General features: G+C 58.9%; 1 protein-coding gene and 1 long non-coding RNA gene across 14 annotated transcripts; one reads left to right on the forward strand and one right to left on the reverse strand.

Annotated features, from left to right (window-relative positions):
• Positions 1-6: 6 nt before the first annotated feature.
• On the forward strand, positions 7-25,059 carry WIZ (WIZ zinc finger). 13 transcript variants are annotated; one of them, XM_074338005.1, is made up of 13 exons: positions 11-288; positions 1,651-1,914; positions 6,870-6,942; positions 8,525-10,653; positions 11,654-11,977; positions 15,968-16,138; positions 17,055-17,558; positions 18,632-19,030; positions 19,609-20,160; positions 21,253-21,780; positions 21,977-22,396; positions 22,690-22,885; positions 23,908-25,059. In XM_074338005.1, the coding sequence occupies exons 2-13, from the start codon at positions 1,710-1,712 to the stop codon at positions 24,065-24,067; spliced, it is 5,661 nt and encodes a 1,886-aa protein (XP_074194106.1). In that variant the 5' UTR covers positions 11-288; positions 1,651-1,709; the 3' UTR covers positions 24,068-25,059. The 13 variants fall into 13 exon arrangements, with proteins under 13 accessions (XP_074194108.1, XP_074194109.1, XP_074194106.1 ...); XM_019736981.2 differs by lacking the exon at positions 11-288 and adding an exon at positions 461-917; XM_074338007.1 differs by lacking the exon at positions 18,632-19,030 and having other exon boundaries at positions 7-288.
• LOC141572696 (uncharacterized) lies at positions 10,888-14,274 on the reverse strand. Its single transcript, XR_012498074.1, has 3 exons — positions 14,030-14,274; positions 11,362-11,503; positions 10,888-11,238 (listed from the first exon to the last, which is right to left on the reverse strand). It is a non-coding gene; the product is annotated as an uncharacterized LOC141572696 (long non-coding RNA).
• Positions 25,060-26,473: the final 1,414 nt, after the last annotated feature.

Below are 26,473 nucleotides of genomic sequence, written 5' to 3' on the forward strand. Positions count from 1 at the left end.
CCGCCCCGGGAGGCACGGGCGGGAGGGGGGATCGGGGGGCGCCCCAGACCTCCCCATCATGGCGGCGCGGCAGGGCTGTCGCGCTGAGGTCACGGCGGCGCGCCGGGGGGGCGGGGCGGCGGGGGGAGCGATTTAAAGGGACAATGTCCCCCGAGCAGTGGAGGCGGCGGCGGCTGCGGAGGCCGCGGCACCGGCACCGGTAGCGGCAGCGGCGGTAGCGACAGCGACGGCCGCACCGAAGAGGGGAGCTCCGAGCCCCGGCGCCCGGCCGGCGGCGACGCCTCCCCGGTGAGGCCCGGCCCGGCCTGGGAAGCCCGCGGGCGGGGCGGAGCCGGCGTGGGGAGGGGGAGGCCGGGCCGGGCCGGGCCAGGCGGGACCCCCTGGGGCGGGGGGCGGGGCGGGGCCTGCAGGGGCGGGGCCTGATCGGGGGCGGGGCAGGGCAGGTGGGGGGAGGAGCGGGGGTCTTGGGGCAGGTGTCCCCCCTACCTCGGCGCGTCCCGCGGGGTCTCCCGCCCCGAGATGCACGGGCGGAGGGCGCATCTCCCAGACCCTGGCCCCTCGAGGGGTGCGCTGGCGCGTCGCCACTCCCACCCCTGCGACCCCCCGGGGGCGTCCAGACAGGAGCCCCCTCCCCACGCTGCCAAAGTGCTCCGAAGTTGCGGTCCCGCCGGTTCCCCGCGGGCAGTGCCCACCGGGTGGACACCCGCAGGTGCTTCCTCCAGGCCTGGGCAGGGACCCCCGCCACGACTGCCAGTCCACGGACGGGTCCCTTGGGAGCCCCCAGGCCCCCGAGGGCAGCGCCTGCAGCCAGGCCTGGAGCCCCGGCCCCGCCCCGGTTGCCTGGGCCCGGCCTCCCCACCATCTCCCTGGGGAGGGCGCCTCATTCCTGCCCTTCACTTTCCGCCGTTACCTTGAAGGTATTTATAGGTGGAGAAGACAGCCCCCACCCCCACGGCCTCCCCAAGGTCCTCATTTCTGGACCAAGAGCCCTATGCATCCCTTTTGCCTGCAGACTATTGAGATCTTGGGAGGGTGGGATGGGGGAACCCAGGCTGGATGTGCATGAGGGGTAATGTTGGGGGGAAGCGAAGAGGTTAATGCTGGGATCACTTGAGGCTGTGTGTGAGGGTGAAGGGGTTAATACTGGAGAACCCTAAGGTCGTGTGGGAGGGAGGGCTGGAATGTGGGAAAAGTGCAGGGATAATGATAGGGGGACTTGAGAGGGTATAGGATCAGAGTGTAGAAGTGGCCGGCATGCATGCCAAGGCATGGGCATAGGGTATATGAGCGCATGGATGTGAGGGCATAATTGGGGAAAGTGCAGAAGGGAGGCATCTGGGAGAAGTGATAGGATTAATGCTGCAAGAAAACAAGGTGGCTGAGTGTGCACGTGTAAAAATGGATAAACTGGCAGCACAGGATCTGTGTAAAGAGAGGTGTTATTGATAGGGAGACTGAGGCATACTGAAAATAGGGACCATTCAGGGTACACTGTATGTGGCTAGGGCCTCAGCACCATTTACTTAGTTCACTTGGCTGGAAGGGAAACTGAGGCAGTGGGCAAGGGTAAGGACTAGGGCTTCAAGGAAGGAGAAACTAAGACAGAGTCCCTTTCCTACCTTCCCTAAGCACCTGTTTCTCTTCCTCCAGACCTACAATGCCTCACTGAGCCAGCCTGGCAGCTGAGTGGAGCCAAGCAGAGAGCATCCATGGATGGGCCCCTGGCAGGCGGCCTGGCTACCCCAGACCGTCCTCGAGGCCCAGAGAGACTGCCTGGCCCAGCACCAAGGGAGGACATCGAAGGTGGGGCTGAGGCTGCTGAGGGGGATGGTGGCATCTTCCGGTCCACCCATTACCTGTCTGTCACCAAGGAGAGCTCCCGAGACATTCTGGATGGCAGAGGTGGCATTTCTGGTAAGAAGGTGGGCCCTGTGGCCCTGGGAGAACATCCATCTCCGTGTTCCCAGGGCTCAGAGGGGACCAGGTCACCCAACCCAGCAGGGGCTGAGTTGGGATTTGGATTCTGCTTTGGTCCAGAGCCTTCTCTTTGCACTCTGTTGTGAAACACAGAGGCCTTGGGAGCCAATGACCTGACTAAGGCCCCCCAATGGGTGGCAAGAAGCTGGGACTTGAATTCAGGTCTGTCTGGCTCCCTCCTCTGAGCACATTAATTGGGTCCAGGTACCCAGCTTAGCATCCCAAGCTCCCTGTCCCAAGTACACTTATTCCCCAGGTGTTCCCTGCCTCAGCAGTCTGTCCTGGCTCTCTTGCTGCACTGTCTTGGTGAGTCCTGCCCCTGAGCCATAAGCCAAAACAGCTTGTGCCCTCTAGTGGCTCAGGAAAGACTGGGTAATCAGGGATGCCAGCTACCCCTTTTTGCCTCGATTTACCCAGCAAAAGGGGATCTCACACTGTCCGCACCTCAAGATTTGTTATGCATTAAATACTCAGCACCTACTACATGCCAGTCTCTGTTCTACGTGCTGGGGGTATAGCCGTGAACAAAAGAGGCACAAGTCCCTGCCCTCCTCACAAGTCCCTGGGCCTGACATTCTAATAGGTGAGACAGACAACAAGTAACCAAATAAATAAGGGCAGGTAGTGACATATGCTGTGAAGGTATTCCATGGAGTGACAGGCTTTGGGAAAGATCCCCGAGGGTATGGAATTTGAGTGGAGCATGGAATGAATGGGGGGGAGGGCAAGCCACATGGAGGGCATGGCAGGTACAAAGATCCTGTGGGGACGAGGAGCCTGGCATGTTCAAAGACCAGGCAGAAGCCTGATATAGCCGAAGAGTGGTGGGGGCAGTGCAGGCTGATAGACCAGATACACCTCCCTTCGTCTCCTTGGCCTGTCCTGAAAGCCTTGGTTTCGAGGAACCTGCAAGCACCCCGTTAGTGGTTTCCTACATACCAACCCCTTTACGTGGTCATCTCATGTCATTCTCAAAAGAACCTTGTGGGGTAACCTTGATTATTATTATCCCATGTTAAAGATGGGGAAACTGAGACCCTGAGGAGTTAAGTTGTCCAAGGTCACACAGCTAGTCAGTAACCTGACTTGACAGCCGGCATCCTTAACCACCATGCTCTGTCAAGGTGTCCTTGACCTGCCTCGCTCACCCTTAGAAATGCTCATGATGCCCAGATATTTACAGAGCACCTTTCTGGGGCTGGGCACAGCCAGTGACCAAGCACACATACCATCCCCACCCTCATGGACCCTGCCATCTGGGATCAGGGAGACAGACCAGCCACAAAGTGTTATGACACAGTTGCTGGGGCTGCAATGGGGGAAAACTAGCTTGGCCCAGCCTTTAGAGGCATCCAGGAGTCATGGATGAGGAACAGTGAGTCAGGTAGTGAGCTCCACATATGCAGTGGTATGGAAATGACTGGTGGCACCTGAAGGTGTCATGAAGGGGAATGGCAGGGTGAGAACTGCAGAGTACCAGCGCTCAGCGAACTTGAGCAATCCACTTCTCCAAACCCTTAGTAACCAAGGCCGAAAGAGGCAGAACTCTGTCCCAGGTCACAATGCTGGCTAGGGTAACCCCGGGACCTTGACTTTGTGGGATCCTCAGGGAACAGGCTCTGGGGTCCCAGGTTCCTCTCTGGGTCTGATTCTGAGGAATGGGGTGCTTCTTCTCTACCTGGCAAAAGCCCCAGGTAGGTAGATAGGTGCGTCCTCAGTCTCCCCAGGGAATTAACCAGGGGCCAGTGCATGGGCCTGGGAAGGAGGGGAATTTGGCTGCTGAGCGGTGCCAGGCCTACCCGTAGTGGTGTCCCTGAGCGAATAGGGGCACGGGGGAGGGATAGCTTGATGTGGGGCCTCAGCCGGACAGTTGGAGGAGGGCCTGAGCTTCAGACATGGCGTTCTCCCCCACCCCTGCTGCCCTCTCAGCCTGCTCAACCCCATTTTCCTGGCACGGGTACCTGCCCTAGGAGTCTTGTGATGTCTATAAATAGGAATAGTTTCTGGGGCTGCTGTTCCACCCCAAAGCCTGGGCCCTCCCTCAGCCCCACCCAGCCCTTGGATTCCCCCAAGGGTACCCCTGGAATGGATACCTCCAAACTTCTCTGCCTAGATGTGAATGCGTTCACTACCTCCTCTGTCCTCCAGTATGACTGTTGGCCTGGAGCACCCACAGGCTCCCTGCCGCCTCTGCCCAATGTTTGACCTTTCTGGTCAGCCTCCCAGGTGCAGCCAAGGCTTGGGGGACTGAGATGGTCCACACGGATTGATGAAGAGTCTAATGCATACCTGGCATTGGAACCAGGGGGTTGGGGACAAACAGTGTTTCATTTCTGCCCTTACGGGGCCTTAGACTGGGAAGAAAATCAGAGCGTGGAGTGAGTGGGGGCCTGAGGTTCCAGAGCCAGCCTCCGGCTTCCAACCTGGGACATCTCCGAGCCAGCCTCCATCTCCCTGGGCACTCCCACCTCCTCCTTCCCCCCCCCACCCCACTGCCTCTCTGGATGGAGCATGTACTGTGATCTCCTTGGCACCAGTCGCCTGTCCTGTAAGACTGGGCCAGTGGCTGTTCTCACTATACAGAGGAGGAAACTGAGGCTTGGGATGGGAAAGGCATGCCCTTCTGGTCACCACTGGGACTTAAACTGGGATCTGTCTGACTCCACAGTCTAGATTGTTGGCCACTCTGCCATGCTGCCTGGCTTGGGGTTCAAGCTGCTCTCGGACACCCTTGTATTCCCTCTCATTTTCAAACCTCTCGGGGACCTGAGAAGGCGGGAGACCATGATGACCTCTCGACATGGCCACTGCCACGGGCTGCATCCTAGGTGCCTTGTCTGACCCATAGGGATTTCTGGATCCCCACTGGCTGGGTGAGGCCCCCGGCCCCCAGGTGTCTTGGATACAGGGCCCTGCTTGGCCTGCTTCCTTCAAAGTTACTGCCACTAAAAATAGGAGCCTCACTGGAGCTGCTCAAAGAGGCCAACACGGCCCTCTGGCTCGTGGAATTCTTAGACAACAGCAATCGCAGAATCATCGAATCTGGGACACCCAGAATCTCAGAAGCTTGGGGTCCCAGAATCTCAGATGCAGGACGCTGGATCCTGAGACTCGTGGCTGTGCTGGGGCCTATTGCCGGTTAAATTTGTTGCCCACTCCTGAGAAGCTCATACCTCTGAGGCTTGTGGTCTTGCTCCCTTGGCTGGTCCAGGCCTGACTTTCCCAACCCTCACACCCTCTCCAACAGCCCACTCACCCCATCCTCCCACCCTGACACTGACCTGCGCATCCAAGCCTACCACTGGCCTGGCCCTGCTCCCCATCCGTCTACTCCAGGAGTTCGCAAAAGGGGGATGATTCTGTCCCCAGGGGACACGATGGCCAGGTCTAGAGACATTTTTGTTCGTCCTGACTGTAGGGGTGGGAGCAGGGGGCTGCCGGCATCTAGTGGGTGAAAACGAGGGATGCAGTTCAACATTCTGTAATACACAGGGCAGCCCCCACCAGAGAAGGACGGGCCCCAAATAGGAACAGCACCAAGGATGATAAACTGCTCTGGACAATGAATTTCTATAACCCCATCCGCATTCTCACCTTCCAGAAGCCACGGGACATGGGACAGTCCTAACCTTTCTCTCAGGCTCAGCAGAAAGACGCTTGGGCAGTGATTATAACCTTCTGACCCTTCCACCCATGGCCTCCCGCCAGTACTTTTAATTCTTCGGCTCCTGCCAGTCAGCTCTCACTGTCCTGGGCAAATTTGGTGGTGGGAGATTGGAAAAAGAATGAGCCCCGGCACTAGTCCTCTTTCTGGCTCTTCTTCAAATTGAAGCTAATCCAGCAATTGCATCTGCCAGGCTCTGGACGGGGTGCAAGTTCCCCCAGTGTGTTAACCTTGGCCCAGGCCTTTGGCGGGAGCCCCGACTGGCACGGTTGCCGTGTCAGTCAGGGCGGCGGCAGAGGAGGCACAGGCCAGGATCCCTGTGGTCGCTCCAGGCGTTGGCTCCACAGGTGATAATGGAGAGTTGGCTCTATCTGTGTGAGGGGTCCCAGGAGGGGATTTGATTCTAGGATGAAGGCCTGGAATGGGGTGTGGAACACAGGGATGGGATCTCCGTAGCGAAGGCTAGAGGGCTGAGCTCTAGCCGGGCTCATTCATCATCGGGCCAGTATAGGCTGAGCACCTGTTGTGTGCCAGGTGCTGGATGCTGCAGTGAATGAGGCTGAAAAGGTCCTTGCCCTCGCGGGTGCTTACATGCTAATAAGAGAAACAGGCAAGCAATCATTCAGAGAAGGAACCAGGCAGTTTAAAGAGTGCTACGTAAGAAATGAAATCAGTGATGAAAGAGAAAATCATAGGAGCTTACTTTAGCAGGTAGCGAGGGAAGGGCTCGCCAGAGCAGAGGGAATAGCCAGTGCAAAGGCCTTGAGGCCAGAAAGAGTTAGGTGGGCTTGAGGCTTCAGGAACAGTCAGGGTTGAGTGAGTGAGGGGCAAAGAGAGGGAGGTGAGGCTGCAGAGAACTGCCGAGGTCCAACCTCGCAGGTCCTTGTAGGTGGTGGTTGGGAATCTGGCTTTTATTGTAGGTATGAGAAGCCAGGTGGGTTTTTACCAGGATGTGACTTTTCAAAATCACCGTGACTGCCCAGCAGGGACAAAGAGAGGAGGGTTGAAGGCAGCAAGCCCCTGGGGTCCCCCAGGAATTCTAAGGGGACTCCTCCAAGGAAACCCCTTTCAGGTCTCAGGAATGTAGAGGCCAAAGGCCTCTCAGGGGAGAGGGGTAAGGAGCCGGCAGGGCCCTCCCAAGGGTCCCTGAAGGGCTTCTGGAGCTGGGGTTAAAAGGGCCCCGGCCAGGGGGACCCCAGCCCCTCAGGGTCTCCCCTCTCTGTTGCAGACGGGCAGCCCCATCCCGGCCTCAGCGAAGCCCTCCCCCGTGCCACCTCCGCCACCCATCGGATCAGCAGTTGGTGAGTGCCATGCTGGCCCTGACCTCAGGGAGGGCAGGGGGGCAAGCAGGATGTGCCCAAGCCCGAGAGAAGCCCCTGGGAGTGAGAAGGGGACAGGAGGGAATCAGGAGGCCAGGCAGGAGGAGGTGGCTCCCAGCAGGCAAGCCCCTGGGTGTGTGCAAGGGGTGGGGGGAGGACTGGGATGAACACAGACAGTCAACTCTCATTATCCCTGCCAGGACCAGAGCCAGGGGGCCAGGAGCCTGGAGGTTGGACCCTTGAAGTCCTGTCTCTGCCAGGTGACCCTTAGAACCATGCCAAGCCTCTCTGAGCCTCAGTTTCCTCATCTGTAAAGTCCCTAAGATGCATCTCACAAACTTGCCTTGAGGAACCAAGGGACATTGGATAGGAGCAGGAAACAACAACAATGCCGACAGCAGCGACCCTCTATTAAAAGGCTTGGCGGTGCCAATGCATAATAATAGACATACCAGGATTAATAACAGCTCCCTGTTATTGAGTGCTTACTGTGTGCTGGGCTCTCAGTCCCACTGAATTGTTGCCAGAGCCCTGAGGGCATGGTCCTGTTGGTATTGCTTTTCGCTGATAGGGCTGAGAGACGTGACCCTGTGATTTGCGCTCATCCTCTCAGTATGATTGGCAGCTCCCGCCGTGAGGCAGGATCTTGAAAATGAAGGGAGATGGATCAGGAACAGTTATAGTAGGAACCCACGTTAGTCATGGGCTGACCAGGAGCCAGGCATCAGGCCAAGCAAAGTGTTTCCCCAGCACCGAGTTGTGTCATCTTCACCTTAACACTTCATATGGTCAAGGTCTCCTGTTGAAGGGCTGTGGTTGGGATTATTTAGATAAGCACTTGCCATGTGTTAAGGTTTCTTTGATTACAGATATGAGCGAGCTCCTTAGAGGTTGCGTAAGGGTGGGAAGCTCCTGGTTCTTGGGACTTGTCCCATTTTTAGGATTGGAAAACTGAGGCTCAGTGATGTGGCCTTGCCTCCGCCTCCCCCGAAGGAGGTCAGGGTCACTGGGTCCAGAGGCTCAGTGGCACTGTGCACCTCTCCTGACTCTACCCTTCCAGAATGGGAGCTACGGGAGGGGGATGTAGGGGGAGGTGACTGCATCTCCTGGAGCTGCTCATGCCATAGAGTTTCAGCAAATTTGCTGGAAAGGTGAATCTAAATAAACTAAAGCACCCCAGTTTGTGGAGGACTAAGATAAAAGCAGCCTGGAGCACAAGTCAGAGCCTTGGACCCTCCCAGGGGACAGATGAGAGTTGACTGTGCCACCGGACTTGGGGGCACGCCTTGTGACTCCAGTGTGGTCTCTGCAGTGGGCCTGGGCTATATGCACAGGTGCATGCTGGGAGCTGAATCTGGATTTTAATCCAATGGCTCTGGAAGGGTCCACATGTACTCCCCCCACTTCCCCATCCTCACCTGCACACTTCTGGCCACTGTGAGGTTGCCCTGGGGCTGAGTCTCTGAGGCCTGTCTTAGACTGCCTGGGAGGACTCCCCTCCCCTGCCTGAGAAAAGGAAACTGAGGCCCATGGCTAACCTGTCCCCATTGGAACTTCCTTGCAGCTGCTGGGATGGAGGCAGCCTGGACTTCCGGCCGGGTTCCCCACCACCCCATCTCCTGGGCCACTTCCCTGGCCTCCCTGATGGTCGGGGGCCCTGGGAGCACCCTCTGGTTCAGGAAGCCAGGGAGGGCATCCCATCTGAGCGGAGGTTTGAGGACTCCGTCATTGTGAGAACAGTGAAGCCCCACGCTGAGCTTGAGGGGTCTAGAAGGTTCTTGCACCACCAGGGTGAACCGAAGCTCTTGGAGAAGTCCCCCCGGGGCCACCCCAGGTTAGACTGGCTCCAGGATGAGGATGAGCAGGCCCCATCGCGGGACTCAGGGCTAACCTTGGACCTGCCGCCCCCGCCGCCACCCCTCACCTCCTTCAGGACGGTGCTGGTGCCTATAGAAGATGCCGTGAAGACCTTGGATGTGGCTGTGGTGGGCGCCAGAGAGCACTTGCCGGACCTGGAGGGGCTGGCCCAGCCACCCACTGAGTGGGGCCTGCCCAGATCCGCCTCTGAGGTGGCCACGCAGACCTGGACAGTGAATTCGGAGGCCTCTGTGGAGCGGCTGCAGCCAGTGCCGCCCCCAGTCCAGACAGGGCCCTACCTGTGTGAGCTGCTGGAGGAGGTAGCCGAGGGGGTGGCCAGCCCAGATGAGGACGAGGACGAGGACCCAGCTGTGTTCCCGTGTGTCGAGTGCAGCATCTACTTCAAGCAGAAGGAGCACCTTCTGGAGCACATGAGCCAGCACCGCCGAGCCCCAGGCCAGGAGCCCCCCGCTGACTTGGCCCCCCTGGCCTGCGGTGAGTGTGGCTGGGCCTTCACCGACCCCAGTGCCCTGGAGCAGCACCGGCAGCTGCACCAGGCCTCTCGGGAGAAGATCCTTGAGGAAATCCAGAAGCTGAAGCAGGTCCCGAGCATTGAGGGCCGGGAGGCGCGGCTGCAGTGCCCCAAGTGCATGTTTGGCACCAGTTCCCCCAAAGCCTTTGTGCAGCATGCCAAGCTGCACGTGCGTGAGCTGCCAGGCCAGGCTGCCAAGGAGCCCTTTGGGGGCGGCAGCCCAGGCCCTGACACCAGCACCCTCGGCTATCAGCCCTATGCAGCCTCCTCGGGCCTCAGTGCCTGTGTTTTCTGTGGCTTCCCAGCACCCAACGAGAGCCTGCTCAGGGAGCACGTGAGGCTTGTGCATGCTCATCCCCACTGGGAGGAGGATGGTGAGGCTTTCGAGGAGGATCCTGCCAGCCAGCCTGGTACCAGCCAGGATGCATACCCCCGCTTCCCTGAAGCCACTGAGGACGACTTTGGCAATGCTGAGCCGCTCTTAGCCCCCATGTGGCGGGAGAACCCCGCTGGATACAACCCCAGCCTGGCCTTTGGCCCAGGCTGCCAGCAGCTGGGCACAAGGGATTTCCCACCATCAAAGCCACTCCCTCACAGCTTGGTCCAGAGGCCCCTGGGAAGGCCAGCGTTCCCCTCACCACTAGCATCCGTCCCCTACTCCTTACTGCCTGGTAGAAGCAAAAACGCTATTCACCTGCAGGGTCTCCCAGCCCAACTGGGGGACCTGAGGCACCCCTGGAGTGATGATGAGGAGGAGGAAATACAACTGGCCTCAGAAATGGACTTTTCCCCTGAAAATGGGGTCTTTCCACTCCCAGCCGTCCCCAGCCTCATCCCAGAGCCAGCCCTGGAGCTGAAGCGGACTTTCCGAGAAGCCCTGTGGGCAGCGGAGTCCTCACCATCACAGCAGCAGCAGCTCCGTGCTATGGTGCCAGTTGTGCTGGTGGCCAAGCTGGGGTCCCAGGTCCTGGCTGCAGCAGCCAGGGCGCCCCCAAGGCTGCAGCCAGAAGAGCTGGGGCTGGGAGGCACCCACCCCCTGGACTTCCTGCTCCTGGATGCACCACTGGGGGGCCCGCTGGGGCTGGATGTGCTGCTGGACGGGGACCCAGCAGTGGCACTGAAGCATGAGGAGCGGAAGTGCCCCTACTGCCCAGACCGCTTCCACAATGGCATTGGCCTGGCCAACCACGTGCGGGGCCACCTGAACCGCGTGGGTGTCAGCTACAATGTGCGGCATTTCATCTCCGCTGAGGAGGTGAAGGCCATCGAACGCAGGTTCTCCTTCCAGAAGAAGAAGAAAAAAGGTAGGGGGGGCTTCACTCCAGCACCCACCTCCCTCTGAGGCCCCCGAGACACAAAGCTGGGCAGCTGAGTCTGAACCAACCAACCCTCACTCTAAATCCTCCCATAGTGCCAAGTGGGGTGAAGTCGGGGCCTCCCCTCTGGGAAGATCTGGGAGCAGCGACAAAGGCCACCACGTCGGTGGAGGTGTGGGGACGGTCCCATGCCCTGACCCTTCCAGCACCTGGAGGAAGGAGTATAGGCAGAGGAGTCAGCCCCAGGCAGGGGATTTCATTGGTTCCTTCATTCAACAAATATTTATTGAGTGAGGTCCCCTCTGTTCTGGGCATTGGGGCCACAGCAGTGAATTAAACAGCAGTCCTTGCTCTCCTGGAGTTCACAGCCCAGTCACAGCAATGGTGGGACCCTGGCCGGCTTCAGAACCCCCGGGGCTGCCTGTGAGGTATGCAGAGTCCCAGGCACCAAGGTTCTGATTCCAGAGGTCTGTCTCTAACATGAGTGCCCTGGGTGGTTCTGATGCTGACAGATCCGGAAACCACTTGGAGAGGTGCCGGTATGGTGTTTGAGAAAATGCGTGTGCACATGCACTGGAGATGAGGGGCAGGGGAGGACAGACAGAAACCAGGCAGTTAGGATGTTGAGAGCTGTGATGGGGGAAGCTTGTGGAGCATGAGCTCTAGACACGAGAAGGGTCTTCATTGAACACTCACCCAAATGCTTGCAAATCCACAATTGAAGAAATGTTTGAGGGTAGGGTTCCTGATGCTGTGTGAGGGGGAACCTGGGAGGTCAGTAGAGAAGGCTTTTTGGAGTTGGGGGGGACACAGGAGGTGATGCAGGCAGGCGCGTGATCTGCAAAGGGGAAGGGAGGCATCTATGTGAGGAACAGTACCAGGTGTGTGATACTCAGAAGGTGAGCTGCCCTGGGAGAGGGGAGGGCTGGGGCTGGAGAGTTGCCCCCCTTTCCCTCCCAGGTAGTCCATGTCCTGTCTCTCTCCACAGTGGCTAACTTCGACCCTGGCACCTTCAGCCTGATGCGCTGTGACTTCTGCGGGGCTGGCTTTGACACGAGGGCCGGCCTCTCCAGCCATGCCCGGGCCCATCTGCGTGACTTTGGCATCACCAACTGGGAGCTCACCGTCTCGCCCATCAACATCCTGCAGGAGCTGCTGGCCACCTCAGCTGCCGAGAGGCCCCCCAGCCCCCTTGGCCGTGAGCCTGGGGGGCCCCCTGGTGGCTATCTGACCTCCCGCAGGGCCCGCTTACCTCTCACAGTGCCCTTCCCACCCACCTGGGCTGAGGACCCTGGGCCAGCCTACGGAGATGGTAAGGGGAAAGAAGGTGGGCAGCTGTGGAGCCCTGACCCTTCTCAGGAGCCCAGAGAGTTGGAAGGATGGGAGGGGGGCAGCCACTCCTCTTTCCTGAAAGTGTTTCTAGTTACTCTACAAAGTGCGTTAACAACTGTCCTCACAATTTCCCTACCACTTAGGGGCCACTTCTGTTTTACTCAAGGGCTGACCTGGGGCTCCTCCTGAATCCAGTTTCACCCTGCACTGCCTGACAGTGATTTTAACATATGGTTACTGAGCTCTAAGGGCCAGATATTGTTCTAAGCACTTTACAAACATGAACTCATGTACATCCATCCTCATGACAACCCTATAAGGAGGGTATGATGATTCCCAGTTTGCAGATGAGGAAACAGGCACAGAGAGCTTAATTAACTTGCCCAAGGTCACACAGCCAGAAGTGGTGGAGCTGGGATTTGAAATCTCAGGCAGGTCACACTCCAGATCCTTGTTCTTAATAACGTCATCTATCTAGAGCGGTGCTGTTCGGTAGAACTTTCTGAGATGATGGAAATGTTCTCTCGATATCTGTGCTGTCCTACAGGGTCACCACTGGCCACATATGGTTATTGAGCACTTGAAATGTGGCTAGTACAGAGTTAGTCTGATCCTATTGGGCAGTGTGGATCTAGAATCTACATTCTAGATTTTCAGTGGTATCTACTTTGTCCGGCAGCATTGATAATCGCTCCCATAATTGGGTGCTTGCTGTGTACTAAGGTTTCATGTATGCTGCAAAACAATTCCATGGGGCTAAGGATTGTTGTGTTCCTGTTTTACGGATAAGGAAACTGGGTCATTTGTTTTGCCACAGCCACAAAGCAGCAGAGCTAGACTTCTGAACACCATGTTTGGTGGTCTCTCCAGTGAAAATGGCTTGGGAAATCCAGAAGTAATATTTTGGGGGTGAAGGGGCCTAGGGCTTGGAACTGTGGAGTGAGCGGAAATGTGAAAGACCCAGCCTTGCAAAGCCTGACTTTGTGGGAGCCTTTACTGAACCTCAAGGCAAAGAACTCGGCAGTGAGGAGTAGGTAGGCTTTGGGTAATGGAGAAGGTGCTTGAACAGGAGGGACTGTCCAGGGGCTGCTTGGGTCTGAGGCTTCCTCCTATGTTTCTCCTGTCTGCAGCTTCCAGGATGGTACCTACATCTGTATTCTGGGATCGGCTGGTTCCCTCTACAAGCCCCCTTACCATTGAAGGGCATTGAAGGTCTGCAGAATGGAGGGTGGGGCTATCAAAGCCCCCGTTCCTCTTTGGACAAAAAGACCGAGGCACAGAGAGAATAGTGGCTGGTTGAGGTCACACTTTGGGAAGAGGCAGAGTGGGGACATTACCTCAGGCTTCTTGCCTCTGCTGAAACTGTCCTGTGGGCATTCAGCTCCCACACCTGGCTAGGTTTGTGAGGGCTCAGGGGTGGCTGGGAGGCACACCTGGCAGTTAGTAGGCTCCAGCTCTGCCCCTTTCTTTTTCTGTCACTCCCACAGAGGCCTGAAGGTCAGGCTCACACCCCTTACATACCCAGCAGCCAGGTTCAGCTTTGGCTAAGCTATTTCCACCAGAAGACCAATGTGCTAGCCCCCCAGTTAGTGCTGAGGGAGCAGGCCAATCAATAGGGTGCGATCAGTCTTTCATTGAACACCGAGGAGAGGATGCGGGAACAGTTCAGGAGTGTTGAGTAGATAGATCCTGGGAGCCTGGCCTTGAGGAAGGATGCCCAAGATTAGGGCTACGTCTTAGCATTGGCCCTACGAGGCTCTTAGAAGCCTCTTCCATTCCCTCCCTGTACGCGGCAGGTGCCAGGTTGGGGGCGGGGCAACGGTCAGATTCTGGCTCCACCCAGCTGTCAAGGAACAGCTGGGGGCAATAGGGTTGGTGTTAGGGAGACGCAAGTTGTGCTTAAAATGTGGTGCAGGCTGTGTGGGGAGTTCTGTAGGATTGCGGGACAGTGCCGTCAGCATGATGTTGGGCCGGTCCTCGTGGTTGGGGATCAGGGATCTTTCAGGATCCCCGACCTGGAGATGAAACTTACAGGGAAGGGAATGGAACAGGGTCCTGGGGCAGGTCCTAGCTCCGTCGGTCGTGGCGGAGCCTGTATGCTGTTAAGACGGATGCGTGTAGACGGATGATTCCATCCTAGCCTTAGGGCTGTCTGGGGTGGGGGACAGTTTCCCAGCCCGTCGAGGCCCAGGCTGGAGCGGCCGTCGGGGGCCGCGGGGTGCACGGTGTGCATGCATCCACGAGCCAGGGTGCGGCAGGGGCCGGGAAGGGAGTTTCACTCGCGGCGCTCGGCGCTCGGCCGGGTACCCTGGGCGCGCCCCGAGGGGCGGGGCAGAGTGGGCTCGGCGGCGGCCGGGGCTCGGCGCTCGGCTGCTTCCGCCTGAGGCGGCCGCCCCGCGTGCGCCGGAGCCAAGATGGCCGCCTCCACCGCCCAGTGCCGAGTGACAAAAGCGGAGAGCAAGGCGGCGGCGGGGCCGCGCGCGGGAGGTGCCCGGGAGCGCGCGCCTACGGGGGCGCCGCCGCCAGGCCCCCCGAGCCCCGGCCCCGCGGCCCTCCCCGTGCCGCCGCCGCCCCCACCCCCGCCGCCGCCGCCGCCGCCGCCGCGGGACGGGCCCAAGGCCGAGCCGGAGCCCGGGCCCGGGCCCGCGCCCGCGCCGGGTAAGAGCCCGAGCCAGGGAGGGTTCCGGGAGGGCAAAGTCGGCGTCCCGCCCGCCCCCTCCCGCCGCCGCCGCTCCTGACGCCCGCCGTCCAGTCTCCGGACTCCCCCTTCCCCCAGGCCCTCCAGTCGCGCGGGGCCCCAGGCCTCCTGTCGCCGCTCGCAGGGTCCCGGGCTACAGAAACACTCTCCGCTGCTGCCCCGTGGGACCCTCGCCCCGTCTGACAGATGCCCCTTGCTCCTCTTGGAGCCCGGGAGCGTCCCTCACCACAGTTCCGGTCCCTGCTGCGCAGAAACCCACTCCAAGTCACTTCAGCCCTGACACGGTATCTGTCCCATCTGACAGACGCGCCCACTTCACCCGGAGACTTTGACAAAGTCCTAGGTGTCCCCGTGGCCCCCTCTGCCTGCCTTTTCCTCGCTTCAGTAGGACTCACACTGAGCAGGGGACCCGCCGGCTACCTGCTCACACCACTGAGTGCCTCCAAGGCCCCATCTGACACACAGTTCCTTCATCCTCAGAGCGATGTCCATTCTCTAAGCGCTAAACCTGGGGCTCAACAGTTCTCCCAGTCCTCTTTTTCTGAAAAATTAGACTATGAAAATGCACCTTTGACTCCCAGTCCTCATACACACCTCACCCAGGGAAGCTTATTAGCCTGGTGGATGCTTCACAAACTTTCTACAAAGTTCTGTGATTCCCACTCCTCCTGTCCCCAGTCAGATCTCTGCTGATGCAGGCAAGCTGTCTGTTCTCACCTTACCCCCCTTAGGGCTCAGCTTGTGATCAGTAGGCCAGCCTCCCTCCCTGCAGTTGTCTCTGCAGCCCCAGCTCCAGCTGTCTTGTCTGGTTAGAGATTTCCCACAAGTCCTTTGGAGCCTACTCCCTGTCCTTGGCTCCCCACCATTCCCTCTCTGGCCTCTGACCCGGGCCTTCTCTTACTGAATTCCCCTTCTGACCACCCCCACCGGTCCCCAAGACTGACAGATGCTCTCCACAAGTTTTGCCCAGAGATTTTCTCTGAGATCTCCTAGGATGGAAGTCTCAGCATAGCACTGTGTCCCCTCACCTCACCTGTCTGTGTTTGCTGTCAGTGGGCAGCCTTGATGTCCCTGCGTCATCCTGGCACTGGGGGTTATGGATGGAAGCTCAACTTTCGTTGAGTGAGTTGCTATCCAGAGTGAGAGCAGGCACCAAGGATGAGGAAGAAGGCTCCCCCCCCCCATGCACACACTGTGCCCCCACTTTCAGTCCTTTTGAGGGTAGACAGCCCATGCCTTGCCTGGGCTGAGCCTGTCTTCCCAACCTCACAGGCCTGGGTTCTGAGGAAAACGCCATGGTGGCCATGGACTTGGGCTCCCCCCCGCTCCCCAAGAAGAGCCTGCCTCTCCCAGGGCCCCTGGAGCAGGTGGCCAATCGGCTGAGCAGCAAAGTGGCTGCAGAGGTTCCTCATGGCAGCAAGCAAGAGCTGCCGGACCTCAAGGGTGAGTGGTCCAGTTGGCAGGGTGGGGTTGCTGGCCAGGCTGGTCACACAGGGAGCTCTTGGGCCTGGGGGTTAATGCGGGGCCCCAGGTTGGCCACAGCTCTCTCTCCACCTCAAGGCACCAAGGAGACACCCAGCTGTCTTCTCTCGTGAGCTGCTGCTGCCCTGGGTACACATGGCCTTGAGCTTTACCCTCACTGGACAAGGGAGGGGCATCTGAAGAAATGGGCATAGTTGTCAGGGCTCACACTCAGACCCGTTCATTGGCTGACTTTGACCCTCGTTAGCTGTTTGATCTTCCTCATGACACTTCCTTATCTGTGCGTTGATTCTCAGGTCCTTACTGAGTAGTGACAGGCACAGTGCTGGCCCCCAGGGATGTGAGAGATGCAAAACAGACCTGGCCCTTGTCCTTGGGGTCCTAAAGGTGGGGAGCAGGGAGGCGAAGAAGCAGACAGGCAGGGATAGGGCTCTGCAGAAGAGGGTGCAGGGCACCACGAAGACCGTGACTGAGGCCTCCATCCCAGCGTTTAGGGCATGAGTTGAGTGGCAGAGGGTGGCCAGGACTTAGCTCTGTGAAGCATGTGGCTGGCAGGTCAGCAGTTCTGTGAAAACCTGTTGCCAGGACACTGGTACATTGGAGATCTGAAAGGTGTTCTGCTGGCTAGACCGCAGAAGGACTCTGCCTCTTGCTCTGTGCCCTTGGACACAACTCTTCCACTCTCTGAGACTCATTTTCCTTATTTGCAAACTGGACAGGCCAATTCCCACCTCATTAGAGTCATTTTAAGGATCACAGGGGCTTGACAAAAGCAAAACCCTTGCAGGGAGCCTGGGTGAGGGGAGTGGGAAGTGGGAGAGAAGTGGGAGAACAGGGCCTCACAGCTGGTTCTCCTGGCCTCCATCTCGCCCTCCAGCCCAGAGCCTGACCACCTGCGAGGTCTGCGGTGCCTGCTTTGAGACACGCAAGGGCCTGTCCAGCCACGCACGCTCCCACCTGCGGCAGCTGGGTGTGGCCGAGTCCGAGAGCAGTGGTGCCCCCATCGACCTCCTCTACGAGCTCGTGAAGCAGAAGGGCCTGCCTGACACACCCCTCGGGCTGCCCCCGGGCCTGACTAAGAAGTCCAGCTCTCCAAAGGAAGTGGTTGCTGGGGCTCCCCGGCAGAGCCTGCTGACTCTGGCCAAGCCCCTGGACACCCCAGGTGTCAACAAGGCCATCAAGTCGCCTCCTGGCTTCTCAGCCAAGGGCCTGGCCCACCCACCCAGCTCCCCACTCCTCAAGAAGGCACCGCTGGCCCTGGCGGGCTCCCCTACCCCCAAGAATCCTGAGGACAAGAGCCCCCAGCTGTCCCTGAGCCCCCGGCCAGCCTCCCCAAAGGCACAGTGGCCTCAGTCTGAGGACGAGGGGCCCCTGAACCTCAGTGAGTGTGGGTTCCGGGGGCTGAGGGAGGTCCTGGTGTTGGGAGGGCCGCGGTTCAGGTTGGGCTATAGGGCCCAGGGTGGGGGCACCGGGGGCCACAGCTCCTCTGTGCTGGGTCGACTGGGTCAGAGTGTTGGTCACAGTGCTGTGTCTCTTGTTGGGCCGGTCGCCCTGCATATTATCACCTGTCTCCCACTTTACTTTGTTGTTCTTCCCCTAGAGGCCTGGCTGTGGCTGCTGAGCCAGCCAGGGTCACCCTTGCCACTTAGGGACAGCTTTTGGCCTTCGCTGGGCCTGAGGGTTGGGGCAATAAAGGGAACCAGGGTTCCCATGGCGCATCTTGGGCCCTGCAGGTAGGCAAGTGGTCCACCTGACAGGTCCCGTGGTTGGCCCTGTCTTCTCATGCTCCTGCCTGTCTGTCAGTCCTGTGCAGATTCATTTCTGACTGCCCAGGGTGGAGCCACGCCTCTGGGCTGCCTGCAGGCCTGGCTAAGACAGTGTGGGAAGAAACCCCTAGGTGCGGTGAGCAGGTATAACTTGAGCAGCCCTTAGGAAGTCAGGCCTTCCCACACATTGGTGGCCCTTAGAGCCTGGGGGTGAGCCCAGGGTCTGGCCCCCTGCCCAACGGGGCACCCCAGTTGGCACCTCAGGTTCCGATGAAGTTGCTTCCATGGTCTGCTGTGCTTTCAGGAGCAGGGCCCTGAGCAGGTGTGCCCTCAGCTGCACGCTGCTGGGCAGCTGGGTAGGGCCCTGTTTTGTGCCTGCTACCCACCCTGCCTAGCTCCTATAGCTGGGGTCCCAGGGACAAGGTCCTGGGAGCATCAGATTGACCACTGGAATTGGGCCATTGCCTCCATACGCTTGAGCTCTTTACACTCATCTTGATGCCGAAGGGCGAGGCAGGGAGCAGGGCTTCTTGCTTCCCAGAACCTCTTAAAAATCAACCTGCAGCATGAGTCTCAGACTCCGTATGGCCTGGGCAGCTGAGAATCACACACCAGGCCCTCCTGCCTCAGTCCCGCAGGGCCAGCCAAGGTGGCGGCCGTGAACCCCCCCTGTGTTTTGTCTCCGCAGCTTTAGATAGTGACGGGGGCAGAGAGCTGGACTGCCAGCTGTGCGGTGCCTGGTTTGAGACCCGCAAGGGCCTGTCCAGCCACGCCCGCGCCCACCTACGCCACCTGGGCGTCAGCGACCCGGACGCCAAGGGATCCCCCATAGACGTGCTCCACGGGCTCATCAGGAGGGTCGGCGTCCAGAATCGCCTCCCACCGGGGCGCGGCGTGCTGGCCCAGCTGGGGCGGCCTCCTCCCACCTCCACGGCCCTCTCCTTGCTCCCCCCCCCACCGCCGGCCAAGAAGGCCAAGCTGAAGGCCGCGGGTGCGGCCAGCCCCTGGGGGAAGCAGGACCTCTCGGCCGCCGCAGCCGCCGGCATTTTCTGGGCCTCTGATGTGGAGCCGTCTCCTCTCAACCTCTGTAGGTTCTCGCTTCAGCCGCCCCCTCCTCCCTGCGGGCCCTGGAGCCCCTCCCGGGGGGGTCACGGCTCCCTCCCTGCTGGGGCAGGGAGTAGACAGGGGCCCTTGGCAGTGGGCTGGTTATGCCCAGAGATCTTATTGGCAGTCGGCTGTTAGGCCCTCTCTCTTGGCCTTTGACCTCCATGATTGTGACCTCCACTGAGAATGAAGGCCAAGGGTGGGGTGCTGCCTGTTGGTGTGGAAGGTGCCCATAGTTGTCCCTGGTCTGGATGGCAGGTGGCACTTAGGCTGCCACTTCCTGCCCTCCCGTCCCCGTCCTTGTTGGGACCCGCAGAGTCGTGGAGTCTTGGTTCCATCCTTCTCCGCCAGGACTGAGGGCCCATGGCTCGAGCCTCCCCTTGCTCCTGCCGGGTGTCTGGCCCCTGTCCCATTCCTCAGCTCCCTGGCCTGCACCTGCCCTCCACCACCACCCTAGCCTGTGGGCATGCCGTTGTCCACACCCAGCTGACCAGGATACCCACAGGTGATGCTGCTGACGTTGCCCGCTGTGCTAACTGCCCCTTTCTCCTCCTGCTGCAGCTTCTGGCCCAGAGCCAGCTCGCGATATCCGCTGTGAGTTCTGTGGCGAGTTCTTCGAGAACCGCAAGGGCCTGTCCAGCCATGCACGCTCGCACCTGCGGCAGATGGGGGTGACTGAGTGGTACGTCAACGGCTCACCCATCGACACGCTGAGGGAGATCCTCAAGAGACGGACCCAGTCCCGGCCCAGTGGACCCCCCAACCCGCCGGGACCCAGCCCGAAAGCCCTGGCCAAGGTGATAGGCAGCGGAGGTCCAGGCAGCTCACTGGAAGCCCGCAGCCCTGCGGACCTTCACCTCTCACCCCTGGCCAAGAAGTTGCCACCGCCACCAGGCAGCCCCCTGGGCCACTCACCAACTGCCTCTCCTCCTCCCACGGCCCGAAAGATGTTCCCGGGCCTCACCACACCCTCCCTGACCAAGAAGCTGAAGCCTGAACAAATGCGGGTGGAAATCAAGCGTGAGATGCTGCCAGGGGCCCTTCACGGGGAGCCGCACCCATCCGAGGGTCCCTGGGTAGCACCGCGGGAAGATATGACTCCCCTGAACTTGTGTAAGTGTGACCCTGGGGCAAGGCAGGGAGAACAGGTAGGGGGGTTACCTTCCCTCCTCTACCCCACCTTGGGGGTACCCAGAAGGCCCAGGGTTGAAATGGAAGGGAGGATACATGGGTCCAGTGGACAGGGGCCTAGGTGTGCAGTCCTGCTGTGCAGACACCCAGCTGAGCTGCTGCTTGATTTTCCTTCATACATTCAGTGATGGCAAAAGAATTTTCTCTTGTGCTATCTGCAATCAATTGGTAGTGGCTGCCAACCAGATTCCCAGGGAGAGTCTGTAGGGATAAATTAATGATGTCTGCCATTGGCAGCAGTAGAAACCCATCAGAAGCGGGTGTCTAAACTGTGTGTGACACTTGTGGTCGCTAAATTTGACATTTGGAGCCAGGTTCAAGTTAGGATCTTAGCTGTTCCACAGTCTAGCAGTATGTGAAATTGGGCAAGTTTCTTCTTTTCTTTTGGAAGATGGAGATGAGTATGGTTCCCACTCTACGGTTTTCTGAAGTGGTATAAAGCACTTATTACAACGGTGTGCCTGGCGAAACAAGTTGTGTGTGTGCAGCAGTCGTCATGTCCCTGTCACTCATTTCCCTTTCGTGCAGTCCGGTTGGCTGAGCTCCTGTTGCGTGCCCAGCAGGTGGGACGGCCCAGCCCTGGCCTTAGCACTCATGTGACTTCGTGCCACATGTTCTGAACTGCTCTGCTCCACTGTAGGACCTCCCAGTAATACTGGGAGGTAGAGGTTTCCATCCCCATTTTGTAGAGGAGGAAACAGGCTCAGAGAGGGGAAGTGGCTTGCCTAGCATCACACAGGGTCACAGCCACGCTGGCATCTGAGCCCAGGATCAAGGCTCCTTAACATGTCACCATGTCACAGAGTCATCTTGAAGCCAGCTAGAATTTGAGGTGACACAACAAGCAGAAGGGCTGGATGTACTTAGGACCCTTGGAGGCAGATGAGAAAGCAGGTCATTTGGGTCTGTGGATGCATGGATGGAGCAGCAGGGCACTTAACACTGGCTTTAAGCTTGGAGGCTTCCTGTCAGCAGCCACCTCCCTCTTCTCCCCCCTCCCCCGACCCTGTACAGCATCCCGGGCAGAGCCAGTGCGTGACATCCGCTGTGAGTTCTGCGGCGAGTTCTTCGAGAACCGCAAGGGCCTGTCCAGCCATGCACGCTCGCACCTGCGGCAGATGGGGGTGACTGAGTGGTCCGTCAACGGCTCACCCATCGACACGCTGCGGGAGATCCTTAAGAAGAAGTCCAAGCCGTGCCTCATCAAGAAGGAGCCACCGGCCGGAGACCTGGCCCCTGCGTTGGCTGAGGATGGGCCCCCCACAGCGGCTCCTGGGCCTGTGCAGCCCCTTTTGCCGCTGGTACCCATGGCTGGCCGGCCAGGCAAACCAGGAGCTGGGCCGGCCCAGGTACCCCGCGAGCTCAGCCTGGCACCCATCACCGGTGCCAAGCCCTCAGCCACCAGCTACCTGGGCTCAGTGGCAGCCAAGCGGCCCCTGCAGGAGGACCGCCTCCTCCCTGCAGAGGTCAAGGCCAAGACCTTCATCCAGACTGAACTGCCCTTCAAAGCAAAGACCCTCCACGAGAAGACCTCCCACTCCTGTAAGCAGTGGGTGGCAGGGTCCCGGGAGGGCATCTGCCGGGGCCTGCAGGGCCGGGCACTGCCTCATGCTCACCCTCCCCCAGTGGGGGTCAAGGCACTAGTGGGAGGCGGGACTGGCTCCCGACCTGGGCGGTGCCTTCTGGGTACCCTTGCTCCCTTGGGGCTGGGGCTCAGCAGCGCCCCCTCTGCCTGCAGCCACCGAGGCCTGCTGTGAGCTGTGTGGCCTTTACTTCGAAAACCGCAAGGCTCTGGCCAGCCACGCACGGGCGCACCTGCGACAGTTCGGCGTGACCGAGTGGTGTGTGAATGGGTCACCCATTGAGACGCTGAGCGAGTGGATTAAGCACCGGCCCCAGAAGGTGGGCGCCTACCGCAGCTACATCCAGGGCGGCCGCCCCTTCACCAAGAAGTTCCGCAGTGCCGGCCATGGCCGCGATAGCGACAAGCGGCCGCCCCTGGGGCTGGCACCCGGGGGCCTGGCCGTGGTGGGCCGCAGTGCTGGGGGTGAGCCGGGGCCCGAGGCTGGCCGGGCAGCTGACAGTGGTGAGCGGCCTCTGGCAGCCAGCCCGCCGGGTACTGTGAAAGCTGAGGAGCACCAGCGGCAGAACATCAACAGTGAGTGTTGGGGGTGGAAAGTTGTGAGGGCGGCGGGCACCAGTGGGTCCACCCAACTGCCTCCCAGGTTCTCTGCTGTGCTTCTGCCCTGGAGTGACTTCCTCAGTTGCTCGCCCATTCACTCATCCATTCACCATCCCGCCTGTCACCGGGGCCTGGTGGTATCCAGTCACCAACTGGCCTGTCTTATAAATCCCCACGGTGTCTGCTCATCACTTGCTGAAGGCAGCAACCTCCCTGAGGGCCTCAGCCTCCAGCTTATCTCCCGTTCCTCTCCCCCCTTCTCACCTCAGAATTTGAGCGCCGACAAGCCCGCCCTGCAGATGCTTCTGCGGCCAGGGGAGGCGAGGAGGCCGGTGACTTGCAGCAGAAGCTGGAGGAGGCACGGCAGCCCCCACCCCGGGTCCGGCCGGTCCCCTCCCTGGTGCCCCGGCCGCCCCAGACGTCATTGGTCAAGTTCGTGGGCAACATCTATACCCTCAAGTGCAGGTATGAAGCTCCTGGGGGAAGGAGGCAAGGAGGCAGGTAGGCCACTCGCCTGGAGTTTGACTACCTAGAGCCTCTGAACAGGGTGGGCTGCTGGGAGTCTGGAGAGGGAGCCTCAAGAATGTCCTGGGGTGGGCTGGGTACAGGCTAAGGGCTTCTCACAGACAGAGATGCCTCAGAGTATTGGGCTGGGATTCTGAGCTCTGTAGCCAGCAAGACCTTGACACTTAGCAGCTTAGTGACCTTGGGCAAGGACTTCCTGCTCCATGCCTCAATATTCCCACCTATACAATGGGGTTGATAGCAGGCCTACCTGATTGATTTGTTATGAGGATTAAAAGAGTTGAATATGTATAAAGTACTTGAACTGTGCCTGGCACATGGTAAGCCCTCGACAAATTTCTGCCTGATTAAGAAAAAAAAATAGATCTTAGTTCATTCTTACCAAAGTCCAGGTAAACGTCAGAGGCCAGGAAATGGATTCTGGGATGTGATGGGGCCCCCTTAGGCCACACAGGCCAAGTCAGAAGTAGGATTTGAATTCAGGTCTCTGTAGCCATGAGCTCAGGTTTGGGGCCCGTGTGCTGTGAGACCTCCCTTAGGGCTTCAAGGGCAGGGAACTGGTGAGTTGGGTGCGAGTTAGTGCCCGAGCCCCCTTTCTGTAGCTACATCCTCTGTCCTGGAGCCTGTTAGGGCAGGATCTTCTTCTCTGTGTCCTCTCCCACCAGAGCACATGCTCTAGTCAGATGGCAGAGGTGTTTGGGAAGCTGGATGGCCCGTACCCAGCACCTGAGCCAGCAGACTATACTGAGCACAGAGATGGGGACTCCACCAGTACCCTGTGATGGGTAGAAATAGTTGTCTATAGGGGAACATCTGGCTTCTGGGCCACCTTCTTCAAATCTGGGGCTTGCTTTGTCCACACTGAGCAGCAGCAGGTGTGCCGGATGCTCAGGGTGTGGCCAGGGCTACACATCTGCCATTTCTTCTGACACTGGCCACTTCTCTCTCCGTCCCCCATGCAGGTTCTGTGAGGTAGAATTCCAGGGGCCCCTCTCCATCCAAGAGGAGTGGGTGCGGCACTTACAGCGGCACATCCTAGAGATGAATTTCTCCAAAGCGGACCCCCCGCCCGAGGAGCCCCAGGCCCCACCGGCACAGACAACGGTGGCAGAGGCGCCCTAACACAAAAGCATTCCAGATTCCTTCTCATGCCACCTCTGTCTCCTCCTCCTCTTCCGTCTCCTTCTCCCTCTCCTCCCTCTTTTCCGTTCCCAAAGGAGCAAGCCAAAACCTCAAACCGGCACCCTCGGGGGCCGGGCACACTACAGCCGGGGCACCCTTCCCCCAGCCCAAGGACTCTGGGGCCATACCCAGGGCATCTTCCTTCAGCCCACGCCCACCCAATTCAGTGGGGGCATCGGGCCAGGTCCCTGGTGGTAGGTGATCTGGTCACGGGAGGAAGGTCAGTGTTCCCCTGAGTCTAGCAGCCAGGCGGGCTCTGTTTGCCATCCGTGGCCATTTGCAAAGACCCCAAAGACCCCCTGTCCTGGTTCCTTCTTGCCCCCATGAATATTCTCTCACACACACGCACACGCGAACACACACACATACACACATGCACGCACGCACGCACCTCGTGAAACCCGGGATCTGCCCCAGCCCCCCAGTTCCCGAGTCAAACGACCACATCATGCCACGGTGCTTGCTCAGGGGAAGGCACACTCCCTCTGCGGGCCCACCAGGGCCTGGGAGCCCCCACTGAGCCCACAATGCCACGGAAATCCTTGTTGCCCCCCTGCCCCCCAGAGGGGCCTTCCCAGCTGGGAAGAGCTCAGAGCTGACAGCTGCCTCCTGCCATGTCCAGGCCCCCCAGAGCCTTGGGGGCTCCGGGCCCTGGAGGGGGTGGGGGCGGGGGTGGGACTGTCCTCCCCCACCTCCTCCCCCCTCCCTCTTTTCACTGTTCCTTTCTATGTATAGCTCCCTAGACCTTTCACTTTTTTAAAAATGCGTTTTGTGTAGAGAATAAGGAACGTGGATCTTTTTATTTTGCAATCCTGGGCCAGCTAGAAACCGGGAGCTGATCGATCTTTTAACTTTTTTCAGTGGCCACATTTTGGTTATCGATGTACCTAGAAGTATGTAAATTAGATTAAATTTCTCTTCTGGAAACACCCGGGGGCAGGCGGCCAGCGTGTGTTTTTCTGTCGAGTGGACAGGCTGGCATCGGCTGGCAGCTGGGGCTGAGATCAAGTCGCCTCTGCCCAGAGGCCTGGGTTTTCCCATTGGCTACCAAACTGACCAGACCCAGCTGGGGATGATCCCAAGTTCCCAGCTGTTGGTCCTCAATGGCATGGCTGGTGGGGGGCCCCGGCCAGCTGGTAAAGTGGCTCCTGTGAGCAAAGGAAAGGAACCAGGGCTCTGGGCAGCTGGTCCAGGAAGGGAGCCAGGATGGAGATACGATTGAGGCCGATTGAGGCCGAAGGGCCCTGTGATGCCCTGCTGGGGGAGAGAGGAGCGCACAGCTGCCAGGAGCTTTCAGAGAGCTGGGACTGGCCCGCCCTCAAAACATGTGACTTGTTAGGAGACATGCACCCTGTACCCCAGTAACACAAGGGGGAAAAGGGAGCTGCTGGCTCTTCTGCAGTGTTATTTATTTTCTCACTCTGCAAATGTTTATTGAACATTTCTGAGATTTGTAAGAGATTTTATTGGCTCCTCCTTGTTTACTGCATGTGGTTTTTCAGCTCCTTGTTTTCACTTAGATGGCCAAGGGCTGGAAAGTGGGAATGACCTCATGGGATGTAGACAGAAGAAGCCTGCCTCCTCAGCCCCCAACTCTAACCCTGGCTCCCACTGTGGCCGGGAAGGAGAGGCTAAGAAGCTGTGACAACATGCCCACAGGAGTGGTCTTGGTCCGCACACTTGGCTTTCTGCTCGTGGGAGGTCAGGACACAGCCCTTGCCCAGTGGGGGAAGGCCACAACCATTGCTGTCCATCCCACACTGGGTGGGAGTGTCTGAGACTTTGAAAGCAGAGAGGGTATCTCTTGGGATGAGAGTTGACCCAAAGGCACTTCTTTCAACTTTTTACAAATTAGTTTAAAAAGTGTTATAAGCTGGATATTTTAAAAAGTTCAAAAGATGCAGGAATTTATAAAGTAAAATGAGAAGCCCGTCCTCCCCACAATCGTGTAGTGCTAGCTGTGTGAGTCCTTGAAAGGGTCACATACATTCTTAGCACAGAGGGGTCTTTTCCTAAAACTTCTGAGCATGTCCCTTCTTAAGCCATTGGGTCTCAGAAGCAGAGGGTTGGATGTTAAACTCATCAAATGAGGGTAAAATGATGGCTGTGGTACGTGCCATGAAGGAAGCTTCCCAGGAGAAGTGTCCAGGGGATTGCTTTAATTTGGAGGACAGGCAGGCAGATATCCCTGAGGGTGACACAAATGAGCCCCAAAGCTGGAGTCCACATGAATCAGTTTGATGTGCTTCATGTATGGAGTTTCTCAGCGCATCGTAAGCCATGTCCCATGTGGCAGCAAGTTCTGCAGAAGCCTCATTTTTGGGAAAGGAGTTCTAACATTTTATG

The sequence above is a fragment of the Rhinolophus sinicus genome, linkage group LG07 (genome assembly GCF_036562045.2).
Source record: "Rhinolophus sinicus isolate RSC01 linkage group LG07, ASM3656204v1, whole genome shotgun sequence".
NCBI lineage: Eukaryota > Metazoa > Chordata > Mammalia > Chiroptera > Rhinolophidae > Rhinolophus > Rhinolophus sinicus.

Bases quoted from the DNA above. Each gene is read 5' to 3' on its own strand.
- WIZ (XM_074338005.1), top strand. From the start codon at position 1,710: ATGGATGGGCCCCTGGCAGGCGGCCTGGCTACCCCAGACCGTCCTCGA. The intron at 11,978-15,967 runs GTAAGGGGAAAG...CCAACCTCACAG, and splicing joins TGGGCCAGCCTACGGAGATG to GCCTGGGTTCTGAGGAAAAC. The intron at 17,559-18,631 runs GTGAGTGTGGGT...TTGTCTCCGCAG, and splicing joins CGAGGGGCCCCTGAACCTCA to CTTTAGATAGTGACGGGGGC.